The 20,226-nt window shown below is 42.0% G+C and overlaps 2 protein-coding genes and 1 long non-coding RNA gene across 5 annotated transcripts in view; 1 reads left to right on the top strand and 2 right to left on the bottom strand.

The window, feature by feature from the left end:
• Positions 1–1,388: 1,388 nt before the first annotated feature.
• On the top strand, positions 1,389–12,370 carry LOC112228450 (hemojuvelin). 3 transcript variants are annotated; one of them, XM_024393793.2, is made up of 4 exons: positions 1,389–1,684; positions 6,662–6,813; positions 6,979–7,493; positions 8,467–12,370. In XM_024393793.2, the coding sequence occupies exons 2-4, from the start codon at positions 6,717–6,719 to the stop codon at positions 9,127–9,129; spliced, it is 1,275 nt and encodes a 424-aa protein (XP_024249561.1). In that variant the 5' UTR covers positions 1,389–1,684; positions 6,662–6,716; the 3' UTR covers positions 9,130–12,370. The 3 variants fall into 3 exon arrangements, with proteins under 3 accessions (XP_024249561.1, XP_024249552.1, XP_042166600.1); XM_024393784.2 differs by having other exon boundaries at positions 1,389–1,694; XM_042310666.1 differs by lacking the exon at positions 1,389–1,684 and adding an exon at positions 4,716–4,801.
• On the bottom strand, positions 10,546–13,907 carry LOC121841570. Its single transcript, XR_006080593.1, has 2 exons — positions 12,348–13,907; positions 10,546–12,274 (listed from the first exon to the last, which is right to left on the bottom strand). It is a non-coding gene; the product is annotated as an uncharacterized LOC121841570 (long non-coding RNA).
• Positions 13,908–14,676: 769 nt separating this feature from the next.
• Positions 14,677–20,226, bottom strand: part of LOC112244635 (integrin, alpha 8) — a 59,188-nt gene continuing 53,638 nt past the window's right edge. Inside the window, exons 26-30 of the mRNA XM_042310654.1 lie at positions 17,931–18,044; positions 17,689–17,802; positions 17,478–17,579; positions 15,593–15,715; positions 14,677–15,343 (exon numbers count right to left, since the gene is read on the bottom strand). Of these exons, the coding sequence (XP_042166588.1) occupies positions 15,257–15,343; positions 15,593–15,715; positions 17,478–17,579; positions 17,689–17,802; positions 17,931–18,044 (540 nt within the window). The 3' untranslated portion in view covers positions 14,677–15,256. The remainder of the gene's footprint in view (positions 15,344–15,592; positions 15,716–17,477; positions 17,580–17,688; positions 17,803–17,930; positions 18,045–20,226) is intronic.

Below are 20,226 nucleotides of genomic sequence, written 5' to 3'. Positions count from 1 at the left end.
AACCATCGGGTTCTTGGTCACCTCCCTGACCAAGGCCCTTCTCCTCCGATTGCTCAGTTTGGCCAGGAAGAGTCTTGTTGGTTCCAAACTTCTTCCATTTAAGAATGGAGGACACTGTGTTCACATTTTTTGGTACCCTTTCCCAGATCTGTGCCTAGATACAATACTGTCTCAGAGCTCTATGGACAATTCCTTTGACGTCATGCCTTGGTTTTTGCTCTGACATGCACTGTCAACTGTGGGACCTTATATAGACAGGTGTGTGCCTCTCCAAATCATGTCCAATCAATTGAATTTAACACAGGTGTATTCCAATAAAGTTGTAGAAACATCTCAAGGATGATCAATGGAAACAGGATGCACCTGAGCACAATGTCGAGTCTCATCGGAAAGGAACTGAATACTATGTAAATAATGTATTTCTATTTTTATTTTTATTTGATAAATTACCAAACATTTCTAAAAACCTGTTTTTGTGTTTGTCATTATGAGGTATTGTGTGTAGATTGATGAGAAACATTTTTTTAAATCAATTTTAATTTTAGTTCCATCTGAGCCATCCTATTTTTACTTTTATTTTTGGTTGAGTTGGAGACCTGAATCCAGCATATTATTTGTTAACTTGTCGACAAGTTAATAGGCTATGTATTGTATTTCAAAAGTGTGGCACAGAGTGAATTGTCCAAGCAGAAGATACATCTCCATCAAATGTTGACATTTGTTTGCGTTGACAACCCAACACAATTCAATATCACTAAATATCTTTACATTTTAAATCAAAGGTTAAAACCTTAGGCCTAATATATAGTCTATTTTCTGTTGAAATCTTTGAATTATAATTTCTTTCTGATAATGGATCTAACGTTGAAGATCTGATTTTGTTTTAAAGGTATAAATTCAACATATTTTATACAAGGTTTGTCAATGTTGAAATTTGGTTACCATGATTACATAATCCTTTTGTTTAAATTTCACCCTAAAAACAACAGTTGATTGCTTTTTTCAAATCCAATGTATTTTTCACATATACTGAACAAAATTATAAACGCAAGATGTGAAGTGTTGGTCCCATGTTTCATGAGCTGAAATAAAAGATCCCAGAAATATTCCATATGCACAACAAGCTTATTTCTCTCAACTGTTGTGCACAAATATGTTTACATCGCTGGTAGTGACCACTTTTTTTACTCAACTGGCTACGATATCTGTCAAAATTACATGAACCGATTTTCTTGGGGATTTATGATAGCCTGCGAACCAAGAGGGCAACAAATATAGAATGGCCTCCTATAAAAATAAGAAAACACACTAGCAACAACAGGATGCAAATAGAACAGGTTGCCAGAGCCGCTGTGATAGTTTGAAATAGCCCCCCGGTGCCTCGGAGAGTGTGCGCCCAAGTGGACAGTTGTTACGCGAGCAGCAGGTGTTCGACACGAGTGATTTATACCACTCGTGGAGAAACACTGTTAAATATCTCACTCATCTGATAGCCGACATCGAGGGAGGAAGGAAAAGCGGCTTGCCATGAAACCAGTTTGAGACTGGACATCAGTGTCGGCAGCTCACTCGGACAGTTTGGGAGTTTGGTGTCAGTGCAGGCAAAACCTACTTCGCCTTTTTCCTATTGGAACGAGTGAGGTGGGGACATTTACGCAGTGTCTCATACGGAGCTTCAACAGAGGTGTGATTTGGTGAGGATATGAATGGTGCGATTTGGTGAGGATATGAATGGTGCTTTGCCTGGTTCATTCTTAAAATAATCATGTGCTACACAATTCAGAAATGTGGCCTATTATTTACCTACCCACTGGGCACAGACGTCAATTTAACGTCTATTCCACGTTGGTTAAACCTAATTTCATTGAAATTACGTGGCAACAATGTTGATTTAAGCAGTGTGCCCAGTAGATGCTACTATTTAATTGTGAGCTATGACGAATGTATGGATTGGGTCAAGCAAGTATAAAGCTTTTATTTGGTTGGAACATATGTTTTTCTAACATTGTACAATTCACTTTGTCCCCTAATGGAACTTGTTGCTTTAAATACTTTCTCCATGGCCTAATATTAGAACAAATTCCCTGTCATTGTGAGTAAATCAAGAAATACAGCAGAATGGCATGTATTGTAGACTGACATTTGGGTGACATTGGCAATGTGGAATTTAAAGTTACATTAGCAGTTATATAACAACAATAGAATGATATCCTTATATTTGCCATTCATTAATATAATAATACCCCTTGAATAGTCCTGAAGTACAGCAACTGATTGTCATAAATATTTGTTTTAATCAAACCTATGCTTTCACAGATAATTCATATTGATATAGATAGAATGTACAAAAGATAGATTATCAATAAAATAGATCATACAATTAGTCAATCAGTCTAAAGTTATTTGAATGTTTGATAGTGTCCATCAAAATACACTGACCTTCCCACTGTCACAGTTAAGACATGTGACAGTGGGAAGGAAAACTTCAGGTGGAAGGAAACCTTGAGAGAGCGAGAGAGAGCTGCACTATTACAAATACAAAGATGCTATGATGTGCATACATTCATTGACCTTTCCTATGCAGACACAACCATATTGGATTCACATTAAATTCTCATTCATCAATAAATCAAGTGAGGTTGAGCCAAACATCCAATAGCTTGCTCTGTGTGTTTGTGGTCTTTGTGTCCAATACCAGTTGGGGATTGATCTAATGAATGAGTGAAAACCACTGGTCTTTACGTGAGCTGGAGTTGACACGTAGAACCACATGAACATGTCACTCCAGGCCAAGCCGTGAGAAAAAAACATCTCTGAGTCTCACATGTGACCAACCCCTATGGTGACGTCGTGTGTGTGTGTTTGGTTTTACTATTCATGTGGGGACCAGAGATCCTCATAAGGGTGGTAGCCTAAAACAAATCAAACAAGTGGGGACATTTCACTGTTCCCCACAAGGAAAAAGGCTGTTTTAAGCTTAGGTTTAGGGTTAGAATTACATGTTAGAGTTAGGTTTAGTTTTAGGGGTTTGGGGTTAAGGTTAGGGTTAGAGTTAGGTTAAGGGTTAGGGCTAGGTTTGAACCCCACAAGGATAGTAAAACAAACGTGTGTGTGTGAAGGAGAGTTAGGGTTTTGTGGTTAACAAGTGTAGTGCAGTGTTGCCCTAAAGGTAGTACCGTATTGATGTTTAATCACAAGTGACTGTCTGTGTGTGCATGCACAGTGATTATTTGCTGTTCATGGATGGAACAAATAGGACCCTGTCAGTGTTGTTGGTCTGTGCACAGAGGGAGGTCACTGTGATTTTCAAAGCAGTGCAAAAAAAAAGTGGGGGGGGGGCATACACCCCCACTCCAAAAGTGCAGCTGCATCAGAATCCATTGGTCGACATTCCAGACCTCAGCCACTACACTAGTGAACACAATGCCCATCGGACAACAAAAGGAGACCAATCTAGGGCATTGAAAAACGTTTATAACAGAAGTGAAGAGACTGGGTTGGGGCAGTTCTATACACTGCTGCTGTTAGTTGGAATACAGTTCAAGAAGATTCATTTGATAATGTAAGTTGAAGATGTGTCTGATTGAAGACTGATTGTGACAACTAGTAGCCATAGCCACTCCCTCCCTGAGTAGTGGAACTGCCGTTGGGCACACCTGCTTACCCTTTCCTCCTCTGCCTTATAGCCCTGACTATTTCAGACCAGGGGAACACATGAAGGAAATAGGAAATGGCCTGGGTGGAGAGAGAGAGAGTCTGGTATATTTAGCATGCTCTATTTCTGCCCCTGCTGCTCGTAACCCCCCTTCATACCCCCTCTCCCTGGTGCACTGCACAGGTCTCCCAAACTGTAATAAAGGTCAGACTGTAGTGTTGGTTCAGAGAGAGAGAGGACCACACACAAACGCACTGCACACATGGTTCAATCTGGCCCATGCCATGACGCTTTCAAAGGCACACTTGGCACCAATGCTTTAGGAATACCTTGTACTGCCAAAGGTTTCACTATGTAATGCACATAAGCTCTGTGAAGGTCTTACCAGAATGTAGGCTTACACCTTTCCTTAAACTTAGATCTTTCCACACATAAATCAAATACAATAATGCCATCCTTTTGGTTACTAAATTGGACATGACAAAGAGAGACTTTCTCTGGCCCTTGTTTGTTCTCCGATGGCAAATGGAAAAGGGAGAAGAGTCCAAATTGAAAAATGCCCAATTGACCAAGTGACCAACATTGTTGTAGCCTAGCTTTGACAGGTAAATGCTTGCTTTATACCAAGAACTGAAATATAACATAAAATGGGGTTTTGATACATAGTGCTGTGGCACACATGGTAGCCATAGTTTTTCTTTGTTTTACTATATTTTGTCTCAAGCCTAGCTTCACAACACTAACAGATAATTGTTTACAATGGCAGTTTATCTACTGTATGGAAACTTAAGCTCTGTAATGTAAATACTGCTGTTTATAGGACTATTATTATGGCTATGATTATGGCAGCTTCAAACATGATCTGATCTGACCGGTGGTCAGGTGGATAAGACTGCCTTCATAAACTAAGACTGTTGATCAAATTATTGGTCCTATTCCTAAATGTGACCAAATGGTGGCCGCTGGTGTTGCTTTTCTCTGATTCTTGAATGTTTGTTTGTCAACAGTTTTCTCTCCATTGTCCTCATCTTGTCCATACCCAGCACTTGACTTCAGTCTGAGTGCTGTTGATGGGTTCCAAGAGTGTGGGAGATCATTTTGCAACAACACACAGTCTTAAAAAATAGTTAGCATCTATTCAAATAGGTATGAACTACATGTACTTAATTACTTACAATTACAGTTGAAGTCAGAAGTTTACATACACTTAGGTTGGAGTCATTAAAACTAGTTTTTCAACCACTCTACAAATTTTTTGTTAACAAACTAATAGTTTTGGCAAATCGGTTAGGACATCTACTTTGTGCATGACACAAGTCATTTTTCCAACAATTGTTTACAGACAGATACAGATAGAGAATATTTCACTTATAACTCAGTGTATCACAATTCTAGTGGGTCAGAAGTTTACATACACTAAGTTGACTGTGCCTTTAAACAGCTTAGAAAATTCCACAAAATGGCTTTAGAAGCTTCTGATAGGCTAATTGACATCATTTGAGTCAATTGGAAGTGTACCTGTGGATGTATTTCAAGGCCGACCTTCAAACTCAGTGCCTCTTTGCTTGACATCATGGGCAAATCAAAAGAAATCAGCCAAGACCTCAGAAGAAAAATTGTAGACCTCCACAAGTCTGGTTCATCATTCGGAGCAATTTCCAAATGCCTGAAGGTACCACGTTCATCTGTACAAACAATAGTACTCAAGTATAAACACCATGGGACCACGCAGCCGTCATACCGCTCAGGAAGGAGACACGTTCTGTCTCCTAGAGATGAACGTACTTTGATGTGAAAAGTGCGAATCTATCCCAGAACAACAGCAAAAGACCCCGTGAAGATGCTGGAGGAAACAGGTACAAAGTATCTATTCCACAATAAAATGAGTCCTATATCGACATAACCTGAAAGGCCGCTCAGCAAGGAAGAAGCCACTGCTCCAAAACCGCCATAAAAAAGACAGACTTTGGTTTGCAACTGCACATGGGGACAAAGTTCGTACTTTTTGGAGAAATGTCCTCTGGTCTGATGAAATAAAAATAGAACTGTTTGGCCATAATGACCATTGTTATGTTTGGAGGAAAAGGGGGAAGGCTTGCAAGCCGAAGAACAGCATCCCAACCGTGAAGCACGGGGGTGCCAGCCTCATGTTGTAGGGGTGCTTTGCTGCAGGAGTGGCTGGTGCACTTCACTAAATAGATGGCATCATGAGGAAAGGAACATTATGTGGATATATTGAAGCAACATCTCAAGACATCAGTCAGGAAGTTAAAGCTTGGTCTCAAATGGGTCCTCCAAATGGACAATGACACCAAGCATACTTCCAAAGTTGTGGCAAAATGGCTTAAAGACAACAAAGTCAAGGTATTGGAGTGGCCATCACAAAGCCCTGACCTCAATCGTATAGAAAATTTGTGGGCAGAACTGAAAAAGCGTGTGCGAGCAAGGAGGCCTACAAATCTGACTCCATTACACCAGCTCTGTCAGGAGGAATGGGCCAAAATTCACCCAACTTATTGTGGGAAGCTTGTGGAAGGCTACCTGAAACGTTTGACCCAAGTTAAACAATTTAAAGGCAATGTTACTAAATACTAATTGAGTGTATGTAAACTTCTGACCCACTGGGAATGTGATGAAAGAAATAAGGGCTGAAATAAATCATTCTCTCTACAATTATTCTGACATTTCATATTCTTAAAATAAAGTGGTGATTCTAACTGACCTAAAACAGGGAATTTTTACTCGGATTATATGTTAGGAATTGTGAATAACTGAGGTTAAATGTATTTGGCTAAGGTGTATGTAAACTTCAACTGTAGATCTTGTGATCCGCTTGTTATATGATAAAATATTACAATTTGTATTCAATACAAATTGCACTCTATCTTGACAAATGGTTGACTGGAGTTGAGCCCAGATTGTGCCTGTGGTAGTGGTGTGGCGTTTCCATCTACAGGCCACAGTGTGTAATGTCTGTCTCTATCTATGCCCTGCCTGCATCTGTAGCCCCTGTACTGAGCCTGAGCCTGGTCTGCAGCCCTCGGCCTGAGGCTGGAAGGGGATGGGGACACTGGCCCTTTGCAGCCACTACTCACAGCTGTCATGGAAACGCAGCGTCATAGTGGCAATGCTACTGTTTCACCTGTGCTGCCTGCAAGGTGCTTTCTATGATCCACAGCCTTTGTCTTCAAACTACCCAATAATGTCAAGCAACTGTGATATTTCTGTTACATGCTCAATGGAAAGACATATTTTCTCCTACTATTGTTACATTATTATTGATTAATAAACTGGAGCTTCCAACTGTCTCCCTCCTCCCACAGTATGGGCATCCTGTCGCATCCTGAGGTGCAACTCTGACTTTGTAGCTGTCACCCTGGACCTTGGGGGCAGTGGAGGGGGCGGAGGAGGAGGCAGCAGAGAGGGCAATGCGGGCTACTGCAGCGCCCTCCGCTCCTATGCCATGTGTACCCGCCGCATGGCCCGTGCCTGCCGGGGCGACCTGGCCTACCACTCGGCCGTGCAGGGCATCGAGGACCTTCTCATCCAGCACAGCTGCCCCAGGACAGGACCCACCGCTCAGCCCCGGCCCCTGCCACAAGCCCCCATCTCTGGGGACGCCTGTATCTATGAGAAGGGCTACCTCCAGCGTGAGGGCCGGACCCCTGACTATCTCCACTGTGGAGTGTTCGGGGATCCCCATGTTCGCACCTTCCGTGATGAGTTCCAAACGTGCACTGTACAAGGGGCCTGGCCACTGATAGATAATGAGTATCTATACGTTCAGGCAACTAGCGCCCCCATGAGAGGAGGGGTGTATGCCACGGCTCTCATCACGGTAGGCCTCATTTCTAAAATAATATATAGTAAATTATATTTTATAAAATATTTTTTTAAATTATACAAATTATGATCTGTTCTTAAAGGTCCAGTGCAGTCAAAAATTAGATTTTCTACCCTGAGGTTTGAATAATACTGTGAAAATTATGATAATGCCATTTTAGTATAAGAGCTGTTTGAAAACGCCACCTGAAATTTCTACCTGTTTTAGTGGGATGGAGTTTTGGCCTTCCTGGTGACATCACCAGGTGGTAAATGAGGTAATATGGCAATAAGAAAGAGAGTTCCAAACCTCTCTGCCAATAACAGCTAGTGTCACGTTGGTATGGAGGATAGGGAGACAGGCACAGGAATGCATAATAGGGGTTTTTATTTCCCAAATTACAGCGTGCCGTGTAAAGGCACGGGGATGAAGACCAAACAAACATGTATACAAAACACAGGGTAGAAATCCAAACAAAAGTGCGAGGAGATCCTCGAATAAATAACACAAGCGCACAATGATACCACACGGGACGAGACCCGTAATCATCTGCGCAATCCACAATGGCACAATAGCTAAAACACAGCACAGGACATTGGAACAAAAATCGATAGGACAATGGTGAACAAAGGGCACACTTATACAATTACTAATCAACTGGGAATAGGGACCAGGTGTGCGTAATGACAGTTCCGGAGGGATCTGTGACAGCTAGTTTTCAGTTTTCCCTCCCCACTCTTGCTTGAGAAATTGCTTTTTGACAAGAAACTTTAATTTTGGGGGGGTACCATTTTGATTGAAAATAATCACAGTAAAGATACTTAGTTATTACCCAGAAATGATTTATTATTGAGATAAAAATGGCTTTATTGGACCTTTAAAATATAACTATGTACAATGCATGACATGTATTTATACATAAATAAAGCATACGTACGTCTAGCTCATTGGAAGGGTGTGTGTAACAACAGGGTTGTCTCTCCACCAGATTACCATCATCTTTAAGAACTGGCGCCAGTGTATCGAGCAGCAGATCTACCAGGCGGAGCTGGACAACGTTCCCGCAGCCTTCGTGGACGGCTCAGTGACCAGCGGGGAGAGGCAGGGCCAGCACAGCCTGAGCGTCCACTCTGATCTGCCTGGGCACCAGGCTGAGATCCGTGCTGCCCACATCGGCACCACCCTGGTGGTGCGTCAGAGTGGGCGGTCCCTGGGCCTGTCAGTACGCTCGCCAAGTGCCATTGCTGAAGCATTCACCCCCGAGCAGGACCTGCAGCTGTGTGTATATGGCTGCCCACCTTCACAGCGCCTAGAGACGCTACCCAGCCCCTCTTCTTCCTCCTCCCTTTCCTCCTCTTCCTCAAGCCAGCCCTCTGCTGCAGCCCATGTCCACTGTGCAGCCCTCCTCCCTGCTAGGGACATCTACTACCAGGCCTGCCTGTTTGACCTGCTGGCCACAGGGGACCTCAACTCCAGCACGGCGGCTGTGGCGGCCCTGGAAGACGCCCGGGGAATGATCTCAGACCCCAATAAGGTGCATCTGCTACTGGTGGGCAATGCCGATGGTAGTAGCCCATGTCTGCCTCTGATCCTGGCTGTGGCTGTCCTATCAGAGCATCTGTTGGCTCTGTGGACTGGGCAGTGTTTATGAACTAGTGACTGGTAGGAGCTGTGGGCATAGCATTAGCCACACTGACTCTGACTGAGCAGATGCTTTAAAAAAAATCTTGATGGCCTTGTTTCATAAACAACAGGCATCACCTTTGACTGGTTGGAACCCAGTGGCATTGTGACTGGTTACAGAGGTCAATGTTTCCCTGATTCGTTTTCTTCCAGCAGGAGAAGAATGTTGATAGGAATAAATACAGGTGAATGCTCTCAGTGAGGATAGAAGTGAACTATTGAAGCTTGACACTAGTTGTGTTGATTCTAATCCCTTAACTACGCTGAGACAAATGTATTAAAACAATATGTATTATCCATCTCAGCACAGAGGATGGCCTGTTGAATAATTCCACGAATCCAGACAGTCAATGGAATCTTCAACTCTTTTTTTATATACTTACTGTTATTTTCTGTTTATTTTATCATGGAGGGAATTTAGTGGTTTATTTATAGTAAATATAATACTACAGTGGTATCATCCTCTGTAAAGAAACTAATTTATCACTAATTTATTATGTCATCTTTGTGTGTCTACATTTGGTTTGCAGTGAGTTGTAATAATGTCTCGATTTCATAAGGGACTGTTTTTGAATGTACGTTTGGTTCATATGTCAGTATTTGTAAGACAATGTTTACAATGTATTGTTCATCCTGTTCATATTTTTACCTAGTGTAGTTGCCAAAGTAAAAAATATATCTTCCCAAAGTTACTCATACCATCTTTCTAAAACAATACAGATCAAACAAGGAGTAAATTAAAATAATATATTGTTTTCCAAATGAAAATATCTCAAATTGCCTTCCATGTAATAATGTGATCTCTGTCAAGGAAAAAAGATATTTATACCTACAGATTCTAATATATTTCCCTTTGTGAGTTTTATTAAATTTGATCGTTTTTTTCCCCCAAGACCAGAAAATGGTCTGTATAATGTCCTGAGTGTGTATTTTTAATGAGCGACCTTAACTGGGATTTTGTGAACCTTGAAATGTCCAATACAACTGCAGTATTCCTCTGGAGGGGCTACTGAGGCAGCATTTGGGTGAGTTGAGTTCTCCTTTGCTGTGACTGGTAGCTCTCTTCTACCATCTGATGTCAGATGTCTTCTCTGGTGTACTGTCCAGCATTCCTGTTGTTGCTTCTGTGATAGCTGGAATGAGTCCATTCTAGACCCCTCTTAGCTTCTCCGATGGAATAGGTCAATGTAGAAAGTGACAGGAGGGGGGGTTGTGGTGTCCGGGGCAGTGGTGTGGATCAAAAAGGGGGGGAAATTTTATTGTTTTTTTATTGATTGTATTGGTTTTGATGTGATTCAATAAAAAAATTTCACAACAAAAAATAAAGTGATAAGAGACAGCGAGGAACCACACCTTAATACAGTAAACAATATTAGAAGATGTATACTTGGCAATTAAGGACACTTTATTTCAATGATCTTTCAGTATTCTTCTGTACAAAACACAAATCAAATTTGTAATGAGAATCCTTCATATTACATACTGTGAATGACTAGAAGTGAAGTAAATTGAAATTAAGTTTGAACCTTACTCTCTTATTGCTCTATTCATCAGATCCACTTTAGCCGACATCTGCATAGAGGTTGTTTTGGCGGTGTCGGAGGTGAACTGCGTTAGAGCTGTCAAATCCACAAGGGCTCCTGGCATTATACCTCCATCGGACATTGCTATTGGCTGCACAGCGTCACATTAAGAGAAATCCCATGTAGCCTTGTTTACAAGTTCGAACACTAGAATGGAGATGTAATCTTCACCTCGATTAGGCTGATAGAAATCCTCATTATTTAGATTAATGATTTTCAATTAGAGCATCATTATTTCTATATAGCCTACACTTTCTTATTCTGTCCTTCTAACGCCAGTGGGACGGTGTGGCTTCATGACAGTGATCAAGAGCAGCTGCTCACCGATTTGACTGCTCTAATGCAGCTACACCTCCGACACTGCCAAAACATCAGCCATTTTTCTACCCAAGCCTTTTTTCACTTTAGTGGATAAGCTTATATCTTTTTGGGGGGAGCGGTGGGAGTCCAAGAATACATAAAGCATTCCTCCAGAGAGATAGAACACACAAGTCCTTCCTAACTTTATGCATTATTGCTGGTCATCGACTATACAAAATATTGTTTACTGGCTTCGCACCCCAGAAACTGACTTGTGTCAAACAGAAGTCAACCCCTATTTCTCTTCCTCTTTGTCAGCTTTAGTCACCTCCAATCTTACTATTTCAGCTTCGCGCTACACATCCAATCCAATTGTTGTCAATATTCTTAAAATGTGGCCTTAATTCCGTCAACACTTTAAATTCTGTGAATTCTCTAAGTTCCTATATGTAATAATCACCTCTTCCTTTCAGCCAAACTGGATTCAGCTTGAAGTCTGTGGCAGAGGAATGGCCTTACTAAGTTTAATGGCCTTTATATTGATGGCACCTTTACATTTGATAGCGAGGTCATCAACATTGGCAATCTACCCCATTCAAGTGTATTTAGGTATTTCCAAATGTAGGTATTTTTGAGATAATCATGTCCTTTGATAACCCATCACTTAATAAAATTAGATCTGGGCGGGAAAAGGAACTTGGTTGAGAGACCTTGGACGAAGTCTGGAATAGTGCCTTGCGTGGGGTAAATGGAAGCTCCTCTTGTGTCCGGCTCAGCTTTATACTTCACTGTATCCATTTCAGTAAGGCCAGGCTCTCCAAATTCTACCCAAATATTGATGGTACATGTGACAGGTGTAAAAGCTCTTTGGCACACTTGACTCACATAATGTGGTTTTGTCCCTGTCTGGCAGACTACTGGTTCACTATATTTAAAACACTTTCTGAAGCATTTGATATAGAGTGGCAGCCTAGTGCAGAAATTGCTATTTTTACCAAACAACAATCCTTCCCTGACCAATAGACTGCTAGATGCCATTGCCTTTGCCTCCCTGTTGGCACACAGAAGGATTATATTGGATTGGAAATCTATCAACCCTCCCTCAGCCTCTCTTTGGCCCAACTAATTTTCCTAAAATTAGACAAAATTAAGTAAACCTTTCAAGGTTCAACCAACTAATTTTATTCCAGCTGGGACCTGATGATATCCTATTAGTATTCTTGTCCCCACCTCCAGCCCTTAAGGTTACTGCTACATAGGCCTATAGCATCACCTTCCTCCAGATCAGTATTCTTGTCCCCACCTCCAGCCCTTAAGGTTACTGCTACATAGGCCTATAGCATCACCTTCCTCAAGATCAGTATTCTTGGCCCCACCTCCAGCCCTTAAGGTTACTGCTACATAGGCCTATAGCATCACCTTCCTCCAGATCAGTATTCTTGTCCCTACCCCCAGCCCTTAAGGTTACTGCTACATAGGCCTATAGCATCACCTTCCTCCAGATCAGTATTCTTGGCCCCACCTCCAGCCCTTAAGGTTACTGCTACATAGGCCTATAGCATCACCTTCCTCCAGATCAGTATTCTTGTCCCCACCTCCAGCCCTTAAGGTTACTGCTACATAGGCCTATAGCATCACCTTCCTCCAGATCAGTATTCTTGTCCCCACCTCCAGCCCTTAAGGTTACTGCTACATAGGCCTATAGCATCACCTTCCTCCAGATCAGTATTCTTGTCCCCACCTCCAGCCCTTAAGGTTACTGCTACATAGGCCTATAGCATCACCTTCCTCCAGATCAGTATTCTTGTCCCCACCTCCAGCCCTTAAGGTTACTGCTACATAGGCCTATAGCATCACCTTCCTCCAGATCAGTATTCTTGTCCCCACCTCCAGCCCTTGAGGTTACTGCTACATAGGCCTATAGCATCACCTTCCTCCAGATCAGTATTCTTGTCCCCACCTCCAGCCCTTGAGGTTACTGCTACATAGGCCTATAGCATCACCTTCCTCCAGATCAGTATTCTTGTCCCCACCTCCAGCCCTTAAGGTTACTGCTACATAGGCCTATAGCATCACCTTCCTCCAGATCAGTATTCTTGTCCCCACCTCCAGCCCTTGAGGTTACTGCTACATAGGCCTATAGCATCACCTTCCTCCAGATCAGTATTCTTGTCCCCACCTCCAGCCCTTAAGGTTACTGCTACATAGGCCTATAGCATCACCTTCCTCCAGATCAGTATTCTTGTCCCCACCTCCAGCCCTTAAGGTTACTGCTACATAGGCCTATAGCATCACCTTCCTCCAGATCAGTATTCTTGTCCCCACCTCCAGCCCTTGAGGTTACTGCTATATAGGCCTATAAAATTAGTACTCTTGGCCTCCCCGCCAGCCCTTGAGGTTACTGCTATATAGACCTAGAAGATCACCTAATCACTTGAAATTGTTAGGCTATTACATTTTTGCTTTGTATTGAAGTAATATTATGTTGTATACTTTAGTGTTGTGTTTTCTGAGATGTAACTCAATGACTTTCCCTTTCTTTTTAAATGTGTTTGGAATAATTCTGGGTTTGTCGGCTAGTTATGGGGTGTCAGCTAGCGCCTATTAACAATTGGTCTGATTGAATCTAGGCCTAAACCTCTCACATTGAATGCTAATGTTAATGTAGTTCCTTTTGTATTTAGCCCAGTCCCACGTTCTCTTTTTTAAACAGTTGGACCCATTATAAACACTTCTCTCTTTCAATACTTACAGTGCCTTCGGAAGGTATTCAGACCCCTTGACTATTTCCACATTTAGTTATGTCACAGCCTTATTCAAAAATGTATTCAATTGTTTCCCCTCCTCATCAATCTACACACAATACCCCATAATAATACCCCATAAATACCCCACAATACCCCATAATGACAAAGCTAAAACAGATTTTGTCATTTTTGCAAATATTTTTGGAAATATCACATTTACATAAGTATTCAGACCCTTTACTTTGTACTCAGTGCTTTGTCGAAGCACCTTTGGCAGCGATCGAGGGAAAGATGAACAGAGCAAAGTGCAGAGAGATCCTTGATGAAAACCTGCTTCAGGGCACTTAGGACCTCAGACTGAGTTAAGGGTCTAAATACTAATGTAAATGTAATTGCTCAGTTTTGTATTTTTAAGAAATTTACAAAAATGTCTAAAAACCTGTTTTTGCTTTGTCGTTATGGGTTATTGAGTGTAGCTTGATGAGGGAAAATAATGATCTAATCCATTTTAGAATAAGGCTGTAACATAATATATATTTTTTTTAAGTAAAAGGGTCTGAATACTTCCTGAAGGCACTGTTTATACTAATATGCCAACAAAAACACAAAGACAATAGTATACTAACTAAACAATATACACAAAGAATTTGAACACCAAGTTCTAATAAAATAATACCAGTGTAAACAAGCTTCAGTATCACACAGAATGTCCCAATATTGCACATACACCATCCATAGATATATACAGCCCCCTGTGTGTGTGTGTGTGTGTGTGTGTGTGTGTGTGTGTGTGTGTGTGTGTGTGTGTGTGTGTGTGTGTGTGTGTGTGTGTGTGTGTGTGTGTGTGTGTGTGTGTGTGTGTGTGTGTGTGTGTGTGTGTGTGTGTGTGTGTGTGTGTGTGTGTGTGTGTGTGTGTGTGCATTTGATCAATGGTGGAATGTATTTAACAGTGAAAGCAGGCAGACACAAAGTCACTGACATCAGATGGTAACTCCATTTGAAGTTAGCCAGACTGGTTAACTCCAACTGAATTATCCAACCATACAGATCCTCAAGTAGTCTAACCCACAGAGGCAAGCGGTGCCTAGAAACATATTCAACTACAAGCAGGGTTAGGACCAGAGTCCATTCTACTGTCCAAGATTGTCTTGAGGCCTCATATACATCCAAGTGGTTGTGTTTGCTTAAATAGTGTTTATGTGTGCAGTTCCATCTGTGTGGGTTGTTCCCAGTCTCTCTGGTGATGTTTGAATACAAGTCTTAATGGCACTTCAGCCTTTGGCCTGTGAGCTTGCAGTCCAATCACTGATGACAGACCAGCTTTAAAAGGGGTAAAGAACCTTTGATCTGTAAGTGCAGTCTGCCTGCAGATCTCATTTCAGTTTAATTTCACTCAAGAGGTGGAACTCCTCCCAAACAGCTTCCTTGAATCAAGAACTGGTCTCCATGGCGCGAGTGGGCATTCTTAGGCGTCTGCTAATTGGTCAGAGGTCAGCTGCTCACGGTCTGACACGTCATCCGCTGGCAGCCGTGCCCGGTCAAAGAACCCACACTGAGGAAGAGAGGGTTAAGTTATACTAAAGTCGTGTGTGTGTGTGTGTGTGTGTGTGTGTGTGTGTGTGTGTGTGTGTGTGTGTGTGTGTGTGTGTGTGTGTGTGTGTGTGTGTGTGTGTGTGTGTGTGTGTGTGTGTGTGTGTGTGTGTGTGTGTGTGTGTGTGTGTGTGTGTGTGTGTGTGTGTGTGTGTGTGTGTGTGTGTGTGTGTGTGTGTGTGTGTGTGTGTGTGTGTGTGTGTGTGTGTACCTTCCACATGGCCAGTGTTAGCATAGCCAGGACCAGCAGTCCCAGTAGGATGGCCAGGATGATGACCCACAGAGGAACAGCAAACGCCACATCAGGAGTCCCCCACAGCACCAGTGTACCCATCTTTAACACACACAATCACAGTTAGTTACATGCTGGGTGGGGTTCAGGGTAAAGGTTATTGTAGGTAATAGCTGGGGTGGATGTCACATCTTACTGAAGTGGTATGTTGGTGTAGGGAGGAGGACTGGAGGCTATAGGGCAGGGTAGAGGTATGGGTTAGTGTTATCTTATTGAAGTGGTGTGTTGGGGTAAGTAGGAGGTCTGGAGGCTATCAGGCAAGGTAGAGGTCAGGGTTCATGTTAGGGGTATCTTATTGAAGTGGTGTGTTGGTGTAGGGAGGAGGACTGGAGGTGATAGGGCAGGGTAGAGGTAAGGGTTAGTGTTATCTTATTGAAGTGGTGTGTTGGGGTAAGTAGGAGGTCTGGAGGCTATCAGGCAAGGTAGAGGTCAGGGTTCATGTTCGGGGTATCTTATTGAAGTGGTGTGTTGGGGTAAGCAGTAGGGCAGGGTACACTCTTAGAATTAGTGGTGACTCTAGGAACCCTGGAGATCTTTGAGGAACCATTGATAGTCAATGGTTCACATTTGCACCTATGGTTAGGTTCATGGAGGAACCTTTAATGTTTCAATGTAGCAAAACCCTTGACTGGAGGCATGTCTTAGTGTGGGCGTGGCTTTTCAGGCCACCCGTGGGGGTAAATGTCATTCCTGTTCATCTGTTCTGTTGCATTGTCATCACATGTTAAGGTTGAACACGGACAGTTGTGTAGCTTCAATGGGGTTTACAGAGATGTATGAGTTCCTCGAGAGTCCATGCAAATCCCAAAGTTGGAATAGTTACCACTTTATTACTATATGAATGACTGAATGAAATTGATATTTTCTTGTCAAATCGCCAACCCATCCCTTATGGGATTAATTGACACATAAACAAACATTACAATAATTCGCTATGGTAATTAAATGATCATTCTTCTTCCGGAGTTCTCTGCATTGTGCATTGCATATCGTTCAAAAGTTTGGGGTCGCTTAGAAATGTCCTTGTTTTTGAAAGAAAAGCACATTTTTTTGACCATTAAAATAACATGAAATTGATCAGAAATACGGTGTAGACTTTGTTAATGTTGTAAATGACTATTGTAGCTGGAAACTGATTTTTTTTTAAATGGAATATCTACATAGCCGTACAGAGGCCCATTATCAGCAACCATCACTCCTGTGTTTCATTGGCACGCTGTGTTAGCTAATCCATGTTTATAATTTTAAAAGGCTAATTGATCATTAGAAAACCCTTTTGCAATTATGTTAGCACAGCTGAAAACTGTTTTCCAGATTAAAGAAGCAATAAAACTGGCCTTCTTTAGACTAGCTGAGTATTGGCTCTTTATTTATCCGTTATTTTACCAGGTAAGTTGACTGAGAACACATTCTTATTTGCAGCAACGACCTGGGGAATAGTTACAGGTGAGAGGAGGGGGATGAATGAGCCAATTGTAAACTGGGGATTATTAGGTGACCGTGATGGTTTGAGGGCCAGATTGGGAATTTAGCCAGGACACCGGGGTTAACACCCCTACTCTTACGATAAGTGCCATGGGATTTTTAATACCTTCTTTTAAGGTATCTATACTTTTACTCAAGTATGACAATTGGGTAAATTTTTCCACCACTGTCGAAAACCCTTTTCAAAGGGGTTCCTCATGGAACCTTTTTGAACTGGAAAGGTTCCCTGTGCGACAATTATTAGAACCTCAGAAGGTTGTTCCAGGCTCCTTTCCTTCTAAGACTGTATAGGTATGGGTAAGTGTTAGGGGTATCTTACTGAAGTGGTGTGTTGGGGTAAGGAGGAGGGCTGGAGGCGGTAGGGCAGGGCCGTCACTCTGAAGGACACGGTGGAGTTGAGGAGGTATGGGTCGTTACGTCTCTGCAAGGTGAATAGATGTTATAGATACTTTATTTCTTAATACTAATAATAACATTAATATGAATACTCCCAGTAGTACATAAGTTTGGGTTTATGTTTGTGTACTCACCTGGAGGAAGGTGTGAGCCCAGAGTCGGGAACGGATCTTGACTACAGCGCTCTGACCACGGTCCAACCGCCCAACCACACACAGAACTCTTAGACAAATGATGTTACTGCAGTTCTACAGAGTGGGTGAGACAGAGAGAGAGAGTTCATATACATTCCAAAACTGCTGCTGTATAGTAATACCAAACAAGCTGACAGTGAAATCCAAGGCTGCTGATAATGAAGTGCACGTATTGTAAGTACCAGGGTCTTGCTGATGTAGGGCTGGGCAGCGCTGGTGGCTCGTCTGTAGCGGTGAGGAGAGCTACTGTTTCTCAGAAAGCCCAACAATTCTGGAGTGTCCTGGACAGAGGACATCTGAGAGAGAAAGAGAGAGAGCGAGGGAGACAGAGAGACACAGAGACAGAGACACAGAGTGCGTGTGAGAGCAAGAGGGGAGAGAATTAGGTCAAATTATTACATACCACTTATAAGACCAACCAACCATCTATACAAAAAACACTACAGGTACACACTTACAGTGCCTTGCTAAAGTATTTAAGCCTATTTTTTACTCCTAAACTAATTTAGGCTTGCCTAAACAAAGGGGCAGAATACATATGCAACGACTATATTTTAGTTATCACATTTTTATGAATATATTTTTTTTATTTAATTTTTATTTGACTTTGACATTACATACAGTGGGGCAAAAAAGTATTTAGTCAGCCACCAATTGTGCAAGTTCTCCCACTTAAAAAGATGAGAGAGGCCTGTAATTTTCATCATATGTACACTTCAACTATGACAGACAAAATGAGGGAAAAAAAATCCAGAAAATCACATTGTAGGATTTTTAATGAATTTATTTGCAAATTATGGTGGAAAATAAGTACTCGATTGAGGGACTACTCGATTGAGGGACCTTACAGATAATTGTATGTGTTGGGTACAGAGATGGAGTAGTCATTAAAAAATCATGTTAACCACTATTATTGAACACAGAATGAGTCCATGTAATTTATTACGTGATTTTTGAAGCACATTTACTCCTGCACTTATTTAGGCTTGCCATAAGAAAGGGGTTGAATACTTATTGACTCAGGTTTACATTTTGTAGTAATAAAAAAAAGGTGACACAAATCTCAATGTAATACATTTTAAATTCAGGCTGTAACACAACAAAATGTGAAAACAGTAAAGGGGTGTGAATACTTTCTAAAGGCAGTGTATATATCTATTTCAATATTTTTTAAACTTTCTTTACTTTAGGTAGATGTTACATATCGTCTACTATATTTATATCATTCCAGGCCAAGCAGCACTAATGTTATCCTTGGGAAGCCAACTAACAGCCCTTAGGAACCCTTAGGATAATGCCTTTTGCCTCTATCCAGATCAAGCAGCAGAACTGTCAGCCCTGGTGAACACAGTGACAGCCATTGAGAGCCAGGTGGCAGAGTTGATGGCCAAAAAAATACATGTGACTAAAATGTTTTACTTATCAGAGCTACTTTTTATTTATTTTTATTTATTTCACCTTTATTTAACCAGGTAGGCTAGTTGAGAACAAGTTCTCATTTACAACTGCGACCTGGCCAAGATAAAGCATAGCAGTGTGAGCAGACAACACAGAGTTACACATGGAATAAACAATTAACAAGTCAATAACACAGTAGAAAACAAAGGGGGAGTCTATATACAATGTGTGCAAAAGGCATGAGGAGGTAGACGAATAGTTACAATTTTGCAGATTAACACTGGAGTGATAAATGATCAGATGGTCATGTACAGGTAGAGATATTGGTGTGCAAAAGAGCAGAAAAGTAAATAAATAAAAACAGTATGGGGATGAGGTAGGTGAAAATGGGTGGGCTATTTACCAATAGACTATGTACAGCTGCAGCGATCGGTTAGCTGCTCAGATAGCTGATGTTTGAAGTTGGTGAGGGAGATAAAAGTCTCCAACTTCAGCGATTTTTGCAATTCGTTCCAGTCACAGGCAGCAGAGTACTGGAACGAAAGGCGGCCAAATGAGGTGTTGGCTTTAGGGATGATCAGTGAGATACACCTGCTGGAGCGCGTGCTATGGATGGGTGTTGCCATCGTGACCAGTGAACTGAGATAAGGCGGAGCTTTACCTAGCATGGACTTGTAGATGACCTGGAGCCAGTGGGTCTGGCGACGAATATGTAGCGAGGGCCAGCCGACTAGAGCATACAAGTCGCAGTGGTGGGTGGTATAAGGTGCTTTAGTGACAAAACGGATGGCACTGTGATATACTGCATCCAGTTTGCTGAGTAGAGTGTTGGAAGCCATTTTGTAGATGACATCGCCGAAGTCGAGGATTGGTAGGATAGTCAGTTTTACTAGGGTAAGCTTGGCGGCGTGAGTGAAGGAGGCTTTGTTGCGGAATAGAAAGCCGACTCTTGATTTGATTTTTGATTGGAGATGTTTGATATGAGTCTGGAAGGAGAGTTTGCAGTCTAGCCAGACACCTAGGTACTTATAGATGTCCACATATTCAAGGTCGGAACCATCCAGGGTGGTGATGCTAGTC

This window comes from Oncorhynchus tshawytscha, linkage group LG03 (genome assembly GCF_018296145.1).
Source record: "Oncorhynchus tshawytscha isolate Ot180627B linkage group LG03, Otsh_v2.0, whole genome shotgun sequence".
Taxonomy (NCBI): domain Eukaryota; kingdom Metazoa; phylum Chordata; class Actinopteri; order Salmoniformes; family Salmonidae; genus Oncorhynchus; species Oncorhynchus tshawytscha.
Note: the sequence above shows the minus strand (reverse complement) of the source record. Positions and strands in the feature narration are given on the sequence as shown.

Excerpts from the sequence above, each read along its gene's own strand:
- LOC112228450 (XM_024393793.2), top strand. The coding sequence starts at position 6,717 with ATGGGGACACTGGCCCTTTGCAGCCACTACTCACAGCTGTCATGGAAA. Across the intron at positions 6,814-6,978 it reads TCACCTGTGCTGCCTGCAAG|TATGGGCATCCTGTCGCATC; the intron begins GTGCTTTCTATG and ends CTCCTCCCACAG. Across the intron at positions 7,494-8,466 it reads ATGCCACGGCTCTCATCACG|ATTACCATCATCTTTAAGAA; the intron begins GTAGGCCTCATT and ends TCTCTCCACCAG.